Below are 16,203 nucleotides of genomic sequence, written 5' to 3' on the forward strand. Positions count from 1 at the left end.
TAGTTTAAACAAATCACCAAATGATCTATTTATAGCCAGCAGCTAAGCCAAAGAATTCAGAACACTAGAAGAGAACTGAAAAGATGAAATGCTCTTTGGGGAAATACTTTGGATTGCTGGGAAACCTATTTAGAATGCTGGCAGTGGGTGATTATTTGGTTTACACATCAAAGTTAAAGTAAGTCGTGGTACTGTGAACCTTTATGAAGTACAGTGGAGTATCCTAAATGTCTCTATTTCGAAAGATCATTTGGCAGACAATGTTTCTTCTGTCACTTAAAGTGTCTTAAATTCAGTCTGATTTTTGCAACTTACTATAATCGGTAAGATAATGTAATACGTAAATCTAGGGTTGGTTTGTTATTGGGGCTGTGTATGGCATAAAAGGAAACATTTTCAGACCAGTTTGAGCTGAAGGCTCTTTTATCTTTCCTCTTCATCTTATTTCCAGCTCTCTCATAACTGATCAACTTGACGATCTCATTAACTCTCAAGCCAACTTTTTTGTCATCAGTCTCTGTTCCCAACCAGGTCCCATGTGCCTCCCGTTGACTTATTTAAAAAACAAGAAAACAAGAACAAAAGCTTAAGAGATCATACATGTCATTCCTTAACAGTCCGTTCCACTCTCACCCCCTGCTTAAAAATCCTGTTACCTGTAGGGTACAAGACAACTGACTCTGGCATCCCTTTGCCTAGAGTGTTTCTCTCCTCCTTTCCTTCTTACAGCTGATGCTGTACACGTTCTCTTTGTACTTCATGGGACATTTTTCATAACTGGTTTTGATAGCCTTTTATTGGGTATCAACATGAGGATTCCTCCTGTGGCTTGATCTTGCTTTTGTCCCTTTGCCCACAGAGATTGTTCCAGTTAGGTGACAGGTAACCCAGGCTGGGCCAGTCAGGTAAATTTCCTGGGATTTTCAGACTGAAGCTGGGAGAAGAGCATCTTTATCTTCTGGTGGATGGCTTGAAAGGATGTGATCCTGATTCCTGTAGTTCTTTGGGTTTTTGTGAGCTACCCCAGTATCTTTGTCGTGAGTTCTTCATTACTTGAACTGGTTTGAGCTGGACTTTGTTAGTAAGGTACAACATTCATGTAAACACATAGTACTATAGTTTATCTGTTTTCATGTTTGTCATGAGAACATGAATCTTTTGAAGGTATTTTGTCTCACTAGGAAAAGTGGTTGGCATTTACCAGCTGTTCAGTCTATGGATACTGAATGAATGAAGAGTTTTCTCATGTTTGTATCACTTTGATTTTGAAGATCTTTTGCTTTCTTATTTATGTTGGTTCACATTTATTATTATGAAAAAATGTTTTATAAGAAGTCATTTTAAACAGAGATAATCCCTCCATAGTAGCACAGATATTTTGATGTATGTGTCTGTCTTTATAAGCAAATATAAATTTTCCCATAAGTATAAGCCATACTTCTTTTTTCTTTAAAAAGAGAACAGTCTATAATTTTCCTCCTTGTTTGTTTTTCTCTGGCTCATAAAGGTGAAAAGTAGGATAAAGATTAAGCCACATCCTTTAGGGTCCTTGAAATCCCTGCCAAGGTGGTTCCTTCCAGTTCATCCCTGTAATAAGTTTCTGTGATTGTGGCTATCCCTATTTTTACAACCCTTCTTTTCTTATTTTGCTTCTTTTTCCTAAATCTTACCAATAGGGAAAATGGCTTGAAATTGGGAATAATTAAAACTATTAATTTTAAGATATTTATTAAAATGATTAATAATTAATTCAAAAATATTTATTACAAGCTATTAATTATAAAATATATAAAAAATTAATTATAAAATAATTTAAAAACTCAACTGGCATCTGCTTTCACTTTTAATATCCCAACCCCATGATTAAAAACTGTAGGTCAGTATTATTCAAGAAAAATGAATGGTGAGGGGACCCAGGATGACAGACAGCTTGTGTTATAGGTTGAGTCTGTGGGGAGAGGCTGTGAGGCCACAGACATCCTGAATGTGAAAAGAAGAGGGCTTTACCCCCCACAGGCTTTTCCCTAGGAGAGAGCCAGCTGGTTTGCACAGGCTCTCTGCACATCATCGGAGTGGAGGGAGGGGCATGGGGGCCTTGGTTGGTACCATTGTTTCATATGGGTGCACCTGTAGTTCTTTCCAGAATTCTCAGTTCCGTTCCACTCCTCACCCTGCTCTGTGCATCCCATGGCTCCTGCAGCCTGAGCTCGGCTCCTACCAGTTTTTGCCCAGCCGGTTAACCCCAGCCCTCCTCTGCACATCTAGGATTCAGTCTCTGGCCTTTTAAAATCCTTGTTAACTCAATTTCTGATTTTCAGAAGTTTTAGAAATGAAACCCACTCCATTGCGGGCTCTTCCTCCTGTTTGCTGTGTTCATAGGCTTGATCCCTTTTGTACTCACTTTGGTACTTTGGTTCTGTGTGATTTTAGAGAGGATTGGTGGGGGAAAGGGGAGGGAGTGTGTTGTTTAGACCTCCATCTGAAACTGAACCCCATTTCTTTCCATTAGAATGAAAATAACCCAGTTTTACATAAATAACTTCCACTTTCTGAAATCTAATAATACTGAATTAATCCAAATACACAGGTGCCAACATTGATTTCAGAATTACACTAGACAGCTCACATACCTAGGTCATGAAAGTTCTGTAAGCCCTTAACTGTAGGCCCTTCGTCTCTATTTTGGATTAGTTCCATAGCAGAATTGTTTTTTGGCTTACCAAAATGAGAGTAGGGACCAGGAGCAGTTTCTCAGTGAGCAGGTGGCCTGTCAGCAAAGGAAGAGTTGTTAAAAACTAGCAAAGGGGCAGTGTTGCACCGTTCACCTCAGCGATGCAGCAGGGTCTCGGGTCATTATGAAAATGTTAAAAGTATTTAGTTAGGGGCCCCTGCTTAAAATGGTAAAGGGAATGGGAGGACCATTTTTTTCTAGATTATTGTCCATGTATCTGCCTTCCAAATGTACCCCCAGTATCTTGGCACCAGCACATTCCATAGCTTATTAATAAAATATTTTTTAAACCATCTCCCTCAAAATCTGCTTCTGACCCACTTTGGGTTGGCCAGTGGCATTTTGTTAGAATTAAGATCACTCAGTTCTACAGGTGGACTGATAAATTTAGTGTAAATATAATCATAATCCCAAGGAGCAATGATTATGACTAGATCTAAATGTGTGCTTGGGAAGGGTAATGATAAGAAAGGAATAAGTTGTTTTAGATAGCAAGATTAAGGGTAGCTTTTAAATAATGTTGATTGGCAAGGATATAATACTACTTTAGGCAGAGGCATACCATTGCAAATCATACTGTTAAAAACTTGGCTCTTTTAAAACATACAGATGCATGTGTATACAAGCAGTATGACAGTGGTATTGCATAACACGTGGAGAGAAGAAAAGCAGCCTGGTTAACCTAACAGTACCACTGGATAGTACACTTCAGCTAATAAACCTTCTTTGAGGAGTTGCTCTGTGCCAAGCTCTGGGTCACAGTCCACAGAAGCACTGTGCTCAGAGCTCATTTAATAGTATGACAAACAGACAAATAAATTGAAAAGCATCATCTCTGTAATGAGCATTGACAAAGAGAGGAGGCAGTAGCCAGGTTGGAGGGTGCGAGAGTGGGAGAGTAGACACCCAGGCCCTGTGCACAAACATGGAGAGACAGGTAGCTTGCTAGGCTCAAGAATAAAGTGCAATGAAAAAACTTCTTTAAATCAAGAAGAATGGAAAGCAAAGACAGAGAAATTTGAAAAGAATTATAAAGTAATATTTTTCCTACCTCTGTGCAGTCACCTCCCAATGAGTCATATCAGTAGATACCAAAAAGGCATCTGTTCCTAAAAACAAAACCTTTTAGGAAAAGAGAAAAGACGGATATTTCCTTATGAAAATAATTATTCTTTAATCTCACAGCCTAAGTGCTTTACAGTAGTGAAATGGTGAAAAGAACTGAAGGATACCACATACAGTGGAGTAATGAGTAATGTAAAATGTATCAGCTAACAAGTACAGAGCAGACATATAGGTGCTCTCACAGGAAGATTATCAGACATATTTAGTGAAAAAAAAAGTGTAGAATTTATAGGTATAGCGTGAATCCATATGTGTAGATAAATTTAAAACTGCATTTCATGTATATTTATTTGCTTATACATATAAATACCATACCAAGAAGGTCTGGGAGAATATATGCCTAACTGGTAAGGAAAGGGAGAAAGGAGGCTAACTCTTCATACACTAATTTACTCTGACTTTGTCTATTTGAGTTTTTTACCATGTGAATGATTTCATTTTTGTAATACATGCAAGAGTGAGCACATGTGGGTCTATATACTCTCAAACCCAAAGCTAGCAACATACCAAATGATAAAATACTAAATGTATTTCCATATGAGTTATGAATGAGATAAGGATGCCTTCTCTGACTTCTTACTTGCCATTGTTTTGGAAGTTACTAGCCAGTGCTGTTAGACAAAAGAAAGATATGGGTGGGACATAAATATTTGAAAGGAGGAGGTAGAAATGGTCATTTGTTGGAGATGAAATGGTTAAATTATTATGTACCTGGAAAGCCAAAGAGAATTATCTGGACAAACTTAGAAACAACAAATAAATATGAATATATTCCATGCATGTAGATTCTATAAACTACTTATTTTGGAAAGGGTATTTAAGGAACTGTTTAATAAATGGTTGTAGCTGGGGAGTAGAGAGGGGTTAGAAAGGAAACTTGCTTTCTAAATATTTTTATTTTTCACTTTTAAGTGAAATCTTATATCATGTTTCTATGTTGATATAGTAAAAAATAGTTAAATTAAAAATCAAACTTTTTTTGTAATGTGTATAATTGTCTAATCACTGGGTTGTATACCTGAAACTAAAATAATGTACCTCAACTATTCTTAAGCTTAAAAAATTTTAATGTTTATTTGAATAATAACTTTATATTATTGTATGAATATTTAATATTAAATTAAAAACTTAGTATTTTAACTTTCATTTGAAAATATAGCTTCTCTTCTAACAAGAAAATTAGGAATACATAGAAAAACATGTAAAATAAAAGAAAAAAGAAAATCCCAGAGAAAGGTAACAATCTGAATTTGTGAGACAAAACATTTTGTAACAACATAGCACATTTGTGATGAAAGGAAAATAGCAGCATGCAGAAAAAGGTTTTGCTCAGGCCAGGTTATGAGGAAGGGCCTGAGTTAGGACTTAAGAGGGAACCAAGAATTTGAAGCAGAAAAGTGACTAAGACTTTCCAACAAGTAGTCCAGGTAACTTTGGTGTTCATCCTTTGTTGAGAGCAATCACCTTATACATTGATTGTGGCTTATTATTACTTTGTATTGAAATTACTCATATGCTATATCTCCTTTCCTGGAGGGCAGGCACTATGTTTTATTAATCTTTAGAAGCTACCACAGTGCATAGCTCTAGGATGTGTCCAGTAAATGTTAACTGAATGAAACAGACAAATTAAGATGGTGGATTCTGCTAGACTTGGTAACTTACTAAATCTAGAGGCGCTGGAAAGATTGTAGAGTGATTCCTATATTCTGGTGTTTTTATTCATTCATTCATCCAATAAAGTTTATGGAGCAACTGCTTCATGCCAGGTGGTAGGGTGAGGCGGTAAAAAGAGGAAAAAAAGAGATACCTCTTACTCTGGAGGAACTCAGAGGGAACGGCAAATGAGCCAGGACTCAGGGCAGATGTGCTGAGAGAACCGTCTAGCATTGTGTTGGGGTCACAGCCTGCCCACCCTGCCTCTGAATGTGGGGTAGGAGGTTGGGAGGACTGCCTGCCTGGTTTCAGTGTTAAAGACTGAACAAGTTAGCCAAGAGAGAGGGTTGAGGGGAGAGAAAGATTGACTGAGGCCACAAACAGTGTGTGGTGTTGGGTGTGTGTCAGGATGTGTGCAGAGCAAACCACAGGTTAGGGTTTCAGGTCTCAGTTTTTATTCATTCAGCAATATTTATTCTTAATTTTTAAGAAACTTGATTTGAAGGTAGAAAAATACGAGATTAAAGAGTAAAGCAGGTACTAGATCATAGGGAACCTTGTTTGATATGCCAAAGACTTTGGCTTTTAGGAAGCAGGGAGCCATTGAAGGATTTTACAGCAGCATGGGATTTGTGTTTGAGGTGGCTATGTGCAGAATTGGTCAGAGGATACGAGGCTCTTGGGTTAGGGAGATGCTGAGCAGACTGCTCTGGTCATCCAAGTGAGAGAATAAAGCCCAAGCAGGTCAGCACAGGTGCAATTAAGAAATATTTGGAAGGGTTAACTGGCAGTCCACTTGATAATTGATTGGGGGATGGGGAGTGCATAGGAGAAGGGAGGGATCCAGGATGACTTCCAGGTTTGTATTTCTGGTGGAGCAGAATATAGGAGGAAAAGCAGGGTTGGCACAGAGAGATGATCAGTTCAGTCAGATGGTGGTTGAAAATGTGAAATGCAGGAGGGGTAAGTTTGGTCCATAAGATGAGTTTACTTGTGGAAGTTAAACAGGAGGTGAGGTAGTCAGATGATGTGGTAGATAGGCCAAAAGTGAGGGGAAATGGTCAGTTAGAAAGAGATTGGGGTAGTACCTGAAACCGGGAGCAAGGTTGAAATTTCTAGGGAGAGTGTCTTAGGATGGAATTCTGCATGCCAAATTTAACAAGTTGGGAGAAGCAAAGGAACACATCTAGAAGCCAAAAGAGGAGAGAGAGGTAGGAGGGAAGCCAGGTAAGAGAGTACTTCCAGAAGTCATGGGAGGAGACAAGTTTTGTGATGAAAGAATTGCTTCAAGTTTTCTCATATCACAGGGGTCAAATAAAACACAGATCCACGGTGTCTGTTAGATTTGGCAGTTAGGGTGTTATTGGGGTCCTGAGCAAGGAGAGTTTCCATGGAGAGGTAGGAGCAGAAACCAAATTACAGTGGTTAAAGAATGAATGGGAAGTAAAGTAGAGATGGAACATGTGGACAGCACTTTCAGGAAGAAAACACTGCTAAAGCTAGAGTGGTAAGAAAGGCTTTACTGCCTTCCCCAAAACAAAAAGACTACTTTATTTTTTTTTCTGTGTAGATGAAACTGTGTGATTTACCAATTAATTTTATAAAGGATATTATATGATTCTTTGCTATGTTTCCAAAAATTATGTATTAAATCATTACCAAAAAAAGAACAGAGCTTTATTGCTACTTTAAAGAGCAGGAATTGAACTCGGTGACCTTATTTTTAGACATAAATTATATGTACCATATATCCATAGTTGAAGGATATGGTGATAAATTGACTTAAATGATTGTGCAGAGGAGAATCCTTTAAAGCTACGACTGAAATTCCAGAATATTTTTCTATTTATACTTGATTTCTTTCTTCAGAAAAGAGGTATGGCCCTTAAGTGTTGCTCGATTTTAGTTTACTTTAACAATAACTGTTTTGATGGTATATTACCCCTACAGTAGTAATAGTGCACATGGTTAGATTTAAGTTATGTAGGATTGCATTTCATTGCAGGTACTGATGATGTTGTGGGTCCTGAAGGCATGGAGAAATTTTGTGAAGACATTGGTGTTGAGCCAGAAAATGTAAGTGTAACTAAGTTAGGTGAATCAGTTGATTATTTTTCTTAAATCGTTTGGCCTTGACAAATAAAGCAACAATAAAGAAGTAGTGGTATGTTAGTTTTCATGAGGCAGTCTGAGAGATAAGTTCCAATTTTAATTTTATTTGTAAGCAGAATTTCTGTTGCAATTGGTATGGCATAACTACAGTCTGTCATTTTCTTCTCTTGTTTAACTTCCTGTTTCTGAAAGGTACAGTAATAAAAGAATAAGATGCTTAAAAATTGGTATGGGCATGTGTACCTACAATGACAGCAATTGGGGCACCAAGTCACTGTGTATTCTATACCTTTGGTTCCCCTCCGTAGTCATTCCAGCCTAATGCAGAGTTTGTTCAGGACTTAGAATAAGTAATTATTCATAAGGGTTTTAAGTAGATTATAATTATCAAGAATTTTTCACAGCTCTTTTCCTTCCTATTGAATTTAACTCAGGACATTAAAAAGCAAAGGTCGTAAAGTATTTCCCTTACAGTTTTTTTAACTAGACATTTTTTTAGATGCTTAATTATTTTTGCTGAATTCTTATCATGTTATTGTTAAATATTTTTTCTTGCTCCCACATCATCTCTCTTATACTAAAATGAAAAATTATGCTCATACAAATGTCCTGGTTGTTAAGTATGCAGCTTAGTATTACATTAGCCACTAACTTAACAAACATGTCTTAGATCATACTTGAATTTATGATCTGGAAGAGATCTTGAGATCATCCATTCATTCCTCCTATTTCTAAGCTATCTGGAGCCCATGCACATATGTCATGGTTTTAAAGAAAACTCGGAATTGAGACATTGCTTTTTTCCTAAATTTTTTTTTTGCTGTTACCATTTCTATGCCTCTGTCCTCCCCCAGTTCCCTTCAATAACACTGAAATTTTCTTCAGTCTTTGGAATGTCTTTAGCTCATTACGTGGGAGTTTGTGTGTTTTATTTTAAGGTGACCTAGTTCAGGTATTGTGATAAATTATTCAGCTTGGTGTAAAAGTTGGGGACCACTGGGTCATTCATGTTTTGCCTTAGTCCATATATTAGCTGTAGACACAGGAAAAACATTTCACTGACTCCAAGAAGGATATTTTCTGGTGGAAACTGGGCCAAGCTTGGAAGGCTATTTCCTGGACAGAATAGTAAGAGGGATAAGAGTGAATTGGACCTGAGAGGGGGTCAAGAGATAACCCCTGAGGGTAGCAATGAGCGTTTGATGAGCGGGCGGGCACCAGGACCCAGTGAGGAGACTGGGAGGCCAAGGCCGGCTGCAGGTGTGAGGGGGATCAGGTGAGCCTCACTCTCAGAGGCAGAAGGGCCCCTGTGGGGCATGGGAGGGAGTGCTGGGGTTGATTCTGACTTAAGAAAAGGGGCAGTACAGTTTTTCAAAGTTCCTCACCCCCAAATACCAGTACTCAGTAAGAGATCTGCCATTATTATCCTTTTTTTGGTGTGGTCAGGGGGCTCCAGATAGCTTGCAAACAGGCTAAATGAAGGAATGATCTCTTGAGATCTCTTCCAGATCATAAATTCATGTAGAATCTAAGACATATTTGTTAAGTTAGTGGCTTAACTGTAATACTAAACTGCAGACTTAATGAGCCGGGGCATTTGTATGAGCATAATTTTTCACTTTAGTGTAAGACAGAAGATGTGGGGGCAGGAAAGAATTCAGGAGCCACCGTAAGGAAAGTCTGTTTCGTGTAAAGAAATAACAATTGGGCATGTTGGCTGGCTGGTGAGCTTCGTTTCATGCGTGCTTGTCTATGTGTTCTGTACCCTGACCATTCTTTAAACTTTGTGTTTATGTAGAATTTTAAATCTTTCTAATAAACTGTTGAGCTATTGTTTGAGAACATAACCAAATTTGAACTAGAAAATGTGGGTCATTTCACCTAAGCAAGTTGATACACAAGAGTCAGAATTCCAAGAAAAGCTGAGAGATGGGGAGAAGATCCACTAATGTGTGAACATTTTGAAGAACATGTAGCCTCTTATATTATGGGAAATTCTTCTGAGTAGCCCATTGTCTCTTAAGTTACCATTTTTAAACCTATTTAACAATAATATTTTGTGATTTTGTGCATTATATGTAAAAACATTGGATCATTAATCAGTCTTAGTAATCTACCTCATAATCTAGCTTTTGTAAATCTAAAACGTCTAGTGACTTTTTCAAAACTGATATGTAGTGGTTTCATTTATGTTTGATGAAAGGTCCTAGAGATTTAGTGGGTTCTTACTGATAGACATATCCAAAGCTGAAAACCATGAAGTCAGCATCAAGAGAAAGCCTTTCATTAATCTTGCAGTTATAAATTAGACAAAGCTGAGATTCTTAGTTTACTGAGTAGCTCGTTGGCAAACATGAAAGGACAGACTTTCTGACCCTCCTGAATACTGGTGTTCTAGAGTTCCTAATGTGAGTGTTGGCTCCCACAGGCTGACTAGATTATCTAAAAAGATTTCTAAGTGACTGTTTGCCTCATTTTGTCATGTTGTATCATCCCAGTTCCTTTAACCACCACCGCCATCTGACCCACTTGGGTACACAGTGGTACAATGGTCTGGAGCCGTTCCTCTAGTAGTTGAAGTGAAGTCTCAGGTCTTTTGTAAAGAAAGCAAATTAACCGCCAAATGTGGAATATGCTAGTCCCTGGCCAACTTTTACAGAAGATCTATTTTCTTCCCATTGTGTTTTTTTGTTACAACAAATGTAGATACAGCCATTTAGCTGTGTGTATGTGATCCACACTTTATGACTTGGGTGCCCTTTAGCTGTGGCTGACTGTGCTGGATGATCCTAGGAGGGGCCTGTCCTCCTCTTTACTTCTCTAGGACTGGTATGCTTTCCTTTTTTTTAGTTACTTCTCATCTTATCTTGGGTCTTTGAGGTAGAGGAGATGGGAAGGTTTTCTCTTCTGCCCCCAGGCATGGATGGCCTCAGCTCTGTCCCTAGGCAGAACCCCAGATAGCTTCAAGCAAATGCACCTTTGAAATGTAATTTTGTTTTTACATCTCCAGGTATTTATTGAACTCCCCCTCAGTATCTCTGTGCCATCTCTTCTCTAAAGCAGCTATTGTCACAGTTCCTGAAATCTGCAGTTTCAGAAGATCCACTACAGACCAGAGTGGCACCCACTCTGACCAGCAACTGGTCCAAGCCTCTCATCCTGTGCTCATTCCAGGCAGAGTGCTATTTAGGTGGAATATTGGGCTACTAAAAATAATTTTATTTCCCCCCAGTGTATATACTTAAATTCACAAAAATTAATATATTTATTATACAACTCCACTCTGTATGACCCACCACCCACCTTTTTATTATTTAACACTATTCTGCACCTTGCTTTTTTCACTTAATAAATCTTGGAGATTGTTCCCTGTTTGTACTTCATTTATCTTAATGGTGACATAGTATACTTTTGTATGGAATGTATTCAGCAAAGAAGTATTTAACTAGTCCCTTATTAATGACGTTTGGTTGTTTTCAATCTTCTGCTACTCAAATAGTATTGCAGTAAATATTGAATATGCATATTTGTGTACATATGCAGGTATGACTATAACTTTCCATAGATGGAATTGCTGAGTCAATAACTGGTTTTAATTTTGATACATACTGCAAACTTGCCCTTTAAAGAAGTTCATCACTTTATACTTCCCCCATCATGCATCATAACCATTCATGTTTCTCCAAACCCTTGTCAGCAGACTGAATTATCAATCTTTGATGTTTGCCAAGTTAGAACTAATTTTTGAAGCCACCCTGTTCACATTTCAGTGACTAAACTACCAGGAGCAGAAGCATTTGGCAAGGTGTTAATGTATTTAATTGCTGAGATCTGTCGTTCTGATTTGATTTTTTTTTTTTAACAGGTAGTTATGCTTGTCCTAGCTTGGAAATTGGATGCACAAAACATGGGTTATTTTACTCTACAGGAATGGTTAAAAGGAATGACTTCTCTACAGTAAGTCCTGAGGCTGTGCTGGGGGCATCCAGCTCTGGCGGCTGGCTATCTCCTCCCTGGGATCTCAGTGAGTCTGGGGTGGGTGACTGGAGGAAAGCCAGGTGATTTGGGCAAAACTTCCATCTGCTGCCTAGTGTGTGAAGACCAAACCTCATTTTTATATGACAAAGAGGGCTATTTAAGTTTTTATGTAACGTACATTTTTTATTTTAGTATTCTAGAAGAGCAGCTCTGTCCAATAGAAATAGGCCCGCCTTTTTTCATATACGTGAGCCACATATGTAATCTAGAATTTTCTAATAGCCACATTAAAAAGCATAAAAAGAAAGGTAAAAATAATCTTAATGTGTATTTTTAGCCCAAAATATCCAAAATATTATCTTTCTAATGTGTAGCCAATATTTTAAATCAATGAGCTAGTTCACATTCTTCTTTTTATATTAAATCTTCAAATATGGTGTATATTTTATATTTATGACACATCTCAATTTGCACTAGATGAATTTCAAATATCAGAGCCACGTGTCTTGTAGCTACAGTTTTATAACAGCACAGGTTGAGATCTTAAAAACCAAAATAAAAAAAAAATTGAGTGAAGTATAACTTACAGGTGAAAATATTTGATATCTTCTATTTGTATATTCTGACTTTAGCATTGGGCAAAATTGGAACTTTATTACTCTAATGATTCAGAAAAATAATAATATATTGTTTGTGGTACCTGGCCCAGACTTAGGAGAAAATTAGTGGTTTTATTTGTTCACTTTGTACTTGAATGTTTATGTCTGTTTGCTAAGAATTTCATTCAAGAAAACAAATTGTAATTCTGTATAATGCATTGAAAGATACAGCTGAGGTGGATGACTGAGCATTTAAATGGTATTGGAAGATGAAGTGTGGACTCATAACATAGTAACTTTTTAAGTACTTGGAATGATACTGGTTTTTCTTTTCACTTTAACTAGAAATAATAGACTTCAGTTTTTACTGGATCAAAATTGGGAGTGAAAATCGGAATTTGTCAGCTTTTATAATTACTGTCCCATTTGTTGTTGATAGTAATACTTTATTTGCATCGTGCTTTTAGTAGTTCATTAAGCCTTTCACTGTTCTCCTGTTTGAGCCTTGTGGCTACCTTCTGAGGAAGCCAGATCAGGCTTTATCCTGCACATTTTACAAATGAGGAAACTGAGGCTCAGATGGGATAAGTGTGATTTATTACATTTACTTGCATGTTACAAGTCACTTAGATGTGATTTGTAAAAGTAAGTGCCAGAAATGGGAAGAAAACCTAAGACTTCTGATTGTTAAAGTCACATTCTTCTAACAATTAGTGTCTGATGACAAATGAGTTTTAGGTAAAAACCAAGTCACCCCTTTACAGATACATTTTCTTCTTAACATGTTCTAGAATTCTAGGGTTGAATCCTCTGGAATCTCTTTAAGAATTGTGTTTGTCGTGTTGGAGAACATCTTACGATTTAGAGTCAACTAATACTAACTCCACTGTTTTCCTTGCTGCCTTCCCTGTTGCATTCCATCCAGAGCTTGTAATGACTGCTCTTTTTTAAGTGTCCTTGTAAAAGCACAGCCATATCAATGTTTTATTTCATGACTTCAGGGGAGGCACCATTAATGTTTCTTCATGTACATTTTCATTTGTCTTAAGGGGATTTAATATCCATTTTTGTATAGTTCTAGATTCTTTTTTACTTTTGCCTGTACAAAAGGAATTACATGATACCACACCTTCATCCGCGTGTTTGGAGGGCCACACCCCCTAGGAAGTGAAATCCAGTGTCCTATAGGGAAGGGGTCTGTGTGTGTGTTCATGAGTGGGGGTAGTGACAGGGGCTGCTTGGGTTCCTCTTTAGGAACTCTGCGTGCCAGTTGGGGACACATGGGTGGTGGCAGGCGGCTTACTGCAGATGCTACCATGTGGGCCTTGCATCTCAGGGTAGTGACAAGCCCAATGCATAGGAAAGGCATTGATGAAATTGCTTTCTTTCTGTGATAGGAAACTCTGAGATTGATTTCCTCATCAGTGAGGTGGAGATAACTACTCAGAATAACTTTTATAGTTCTTTGTAGTTAAAACAGTCTAATTTCAAAATTTAAGAACTTTTGTCCCCTGTCCCTCCAGCCTCCTTGGATTCATCATTTGTTCAGCAGTATTTGAAAGGCAGTGATGTGCCACACTCAGTGTTCTGTGTCCTGGGGAAACAAAACCCAGGAACAATCAAGTCCATTTGGGGAAGGGGCCTGGAAGTGATGTTCAGGCCAAAGGTCCAAAGGTAGTCAGGCACTTTCCTTCGTGTTACTTGAACTAACTAAATGCATACTGTGTTTGTAAAGTATGTATACCCAGTAAATAAGAAAACTCGGAGACTAACCATTTATATATGCTCTGAAGATGGAAATTAGTCTATCTTCTGAATTATATGTTTGACTTCTATTTTTGTATTGTCTTTTCTTTTTTGCCCCTTTTTGGTTTTATTAAAGCTGTCCAGTGAAATGTTTTGAACTCAAACTGGAATTAAAGTGTATATGACAACACTTCTGTATGTGTGTGTATGTGTATGTGTTTATATGTTATACATTATACATTATAAAATGATATTTTAAAAAATTCTTTCTGTACTGTAGGAGTGTGCTAGCAATAGAAAGTTCACAGGTTTCAGAATCAGAGTTTTGAACATTCTGTCATTGCTTATGTGTCTGTGGTAGCTTCTTTAAACCCAGAAAGGCAAAATGAAATGTAACTTACACCCGGGCTCCCAGGAATCAGGCTCCTTGATGCTGTCTAGAGTTGTTGTGCAGTGCCTGGCCTCTCCAGGGCCAGTGTTCTGCGAGAGTTTTGAAGAAGTGACCATAGCTGGTAGGGAATGTCCATTCCCAAACTCCTTAGATCATTCTCAGCCAGAGAAGGCACAGCTCTTGTTTTGACTATTTTTTTTATGTATTACCATATTCAAACATGGGTTTAAGGTTACCTCTGATGAATTAAGCTTACAGGGATGTTTAAACTGAACAAAACAAAAATGTGTAAAGTTATACCTAACTTGGTATAGAACTGATGAGGGGCTGGAAAAATACCTCTGGGCCAAGTGAAGGGGTGAAGACCTTTCCCCAGATAATGGGGGAGAACTGCCTTTGATTTTATAACTTTTGAGGATTATTGTCCTGATTTCTGTTACTTCTGAATCTTACAGGAGCAAAACTCAGATAAGAAACAGTCCCACACATTATGATTAGCACACATAACGTGAGGGGAGGGGGGCACAGGGAAGGCAGTATAGCACAGAGAAGACAAGTAGGGACTCTATAGCATCTTGCTATGCTGATGGACAGTGACTGTATTGGGTATGTGGTGGGGACTTGATAATGGGGGGAATCTAGTAACCACAGTGTTGCTCATGTGATTGTATTTTAATGATACCAAAATTTTAAAAATCATTGTTTTGAAATTCCAGGGTAAACAATATCATTTTATAAGAATGCAAGAGACAAATTTCAGAATTTCTAAATAGTGATTTGCTACAGGAAAACTAGGTCAGAAAGCTCAGGGGAGGTAAAATTGCTCATACAGTAGTGGCAACAGGCTATCCTGGTAGCTTTTCACCATTACACACTTAAATATTTTTTTAATACCAATTTCACTTAAGAATGTCCTTAATAAATTATTTAAAAAATAGTAACTCTATTAAAAAAAAAAAAAGAAATAGCCCTACAGTATGTGTACATTTTGTTTTGGGAACCGATGCTCTCTAATGGTGTGGCGCTGTCACTCTAGGACTTCTGCATGCTGTATCATGCACAGAAAAACAGAAGGATCAGGGTTGAAGATGTGGCTCCTTTCTGAAAAGTCCCATACTTGTTGCTTAAATATCCAAGCCTGTTTCTGTCACAGACCCTGTTGGAATGGAGTCCCTCTCAAATGATCTTGCTGAGTGACCCCTAGATGGCAACCGGTGGTTCAGACAGGATGACTCAGTGGCCTGGTAGTTAGTCCAGAGGCTCTGTGGGACAAGGACCCTTTTCAAGCAGTTTAAACCCTTGATTGACAATATGAGCTCTAACCTATGTCATCATCCTTAATAGGTACATGAAGTGAAAAATTTACTTTGAGCATATTATGCTTTACACTCCAGACAAGATATCTGAGCGTCTTTCAAACACAGGGACTTCTTTTGCCAGGGTGGCTGACTCACTCCTAAGCATGCTGTTGAACCTCACATTTCGCCTTGAGCTCTACCCAAAGACCCCTGCTCTCCATTTTCTTTTAGCTGCATAGTGGTTGCCTAAATGAGCAGTTCCTACCCTTGAATCTGCCGACAAACAGCTGCTCCTCTTCCTTTCCTTGGGCAGGACTAAACTAAACCACTGGCCAGTTTCTTGGGTCTTTGGTCTTCAACCTTGAAGATCAGGGACATTGGCTGTGTCTGTTTTAGGGTTACCTGGTTTCCCTCCTCTTTGACCTGCCCCCCTTTTATTGTTAATAAAATATTACTATATATATACATGGCAAAAACATCAAGCCAGACACTAGAATGCACAATTCAGAGCAAGCCCTGCTCCGCTCCTGCAACACAGACTCTCATTTACTGCTTTCTTCTGTGTCG

General features: G+C 38.1%; 1 protein-coding gene across 4 annotated transcripts in view; it reads left to right on the forward strand.

Moving 5' to 3' along the window:
* Nucleotides 1-16,203, forward strand: part of DCUN1D4 (defective in cullin neddylation 1 domain containing 4) — a 65,927-nt gene that overhangs the window by 31,243 nt on the left and 18,481 nt on the right. For all 4 annotated transcript variants that reach the window (XM_036892520.2, XM_036892519.2, XM_036892522.2 and 1 more), the window contains 2 exons: nt 7,518-7,588; nt 11,490-11,581. In XM_036892520.2, the coding sequence (XP_036748415.1) occupies nt 7,518-7,588; nt 11,490-11,581 (163 nt within the window). The remainder of the gene's footprint in view (nt 1-7,517; nt 7,589-11,489; nt 11,582-16,203) is intronic.

This window comes from Manis pentadactyla, chromosome 5 (genome assembly GCF_030020395.1).
Source record: "Manis pentadactyla isolate mManPen7 chromosome 5, mManPen7.hap1, whole genome shotgun sequence".
Taxonomy (NCBI): Eukaryota; Metazoa; Chordata; class Mammalia; order Pholidota; family Manidae; genus Manis; species Manis pentadactyla.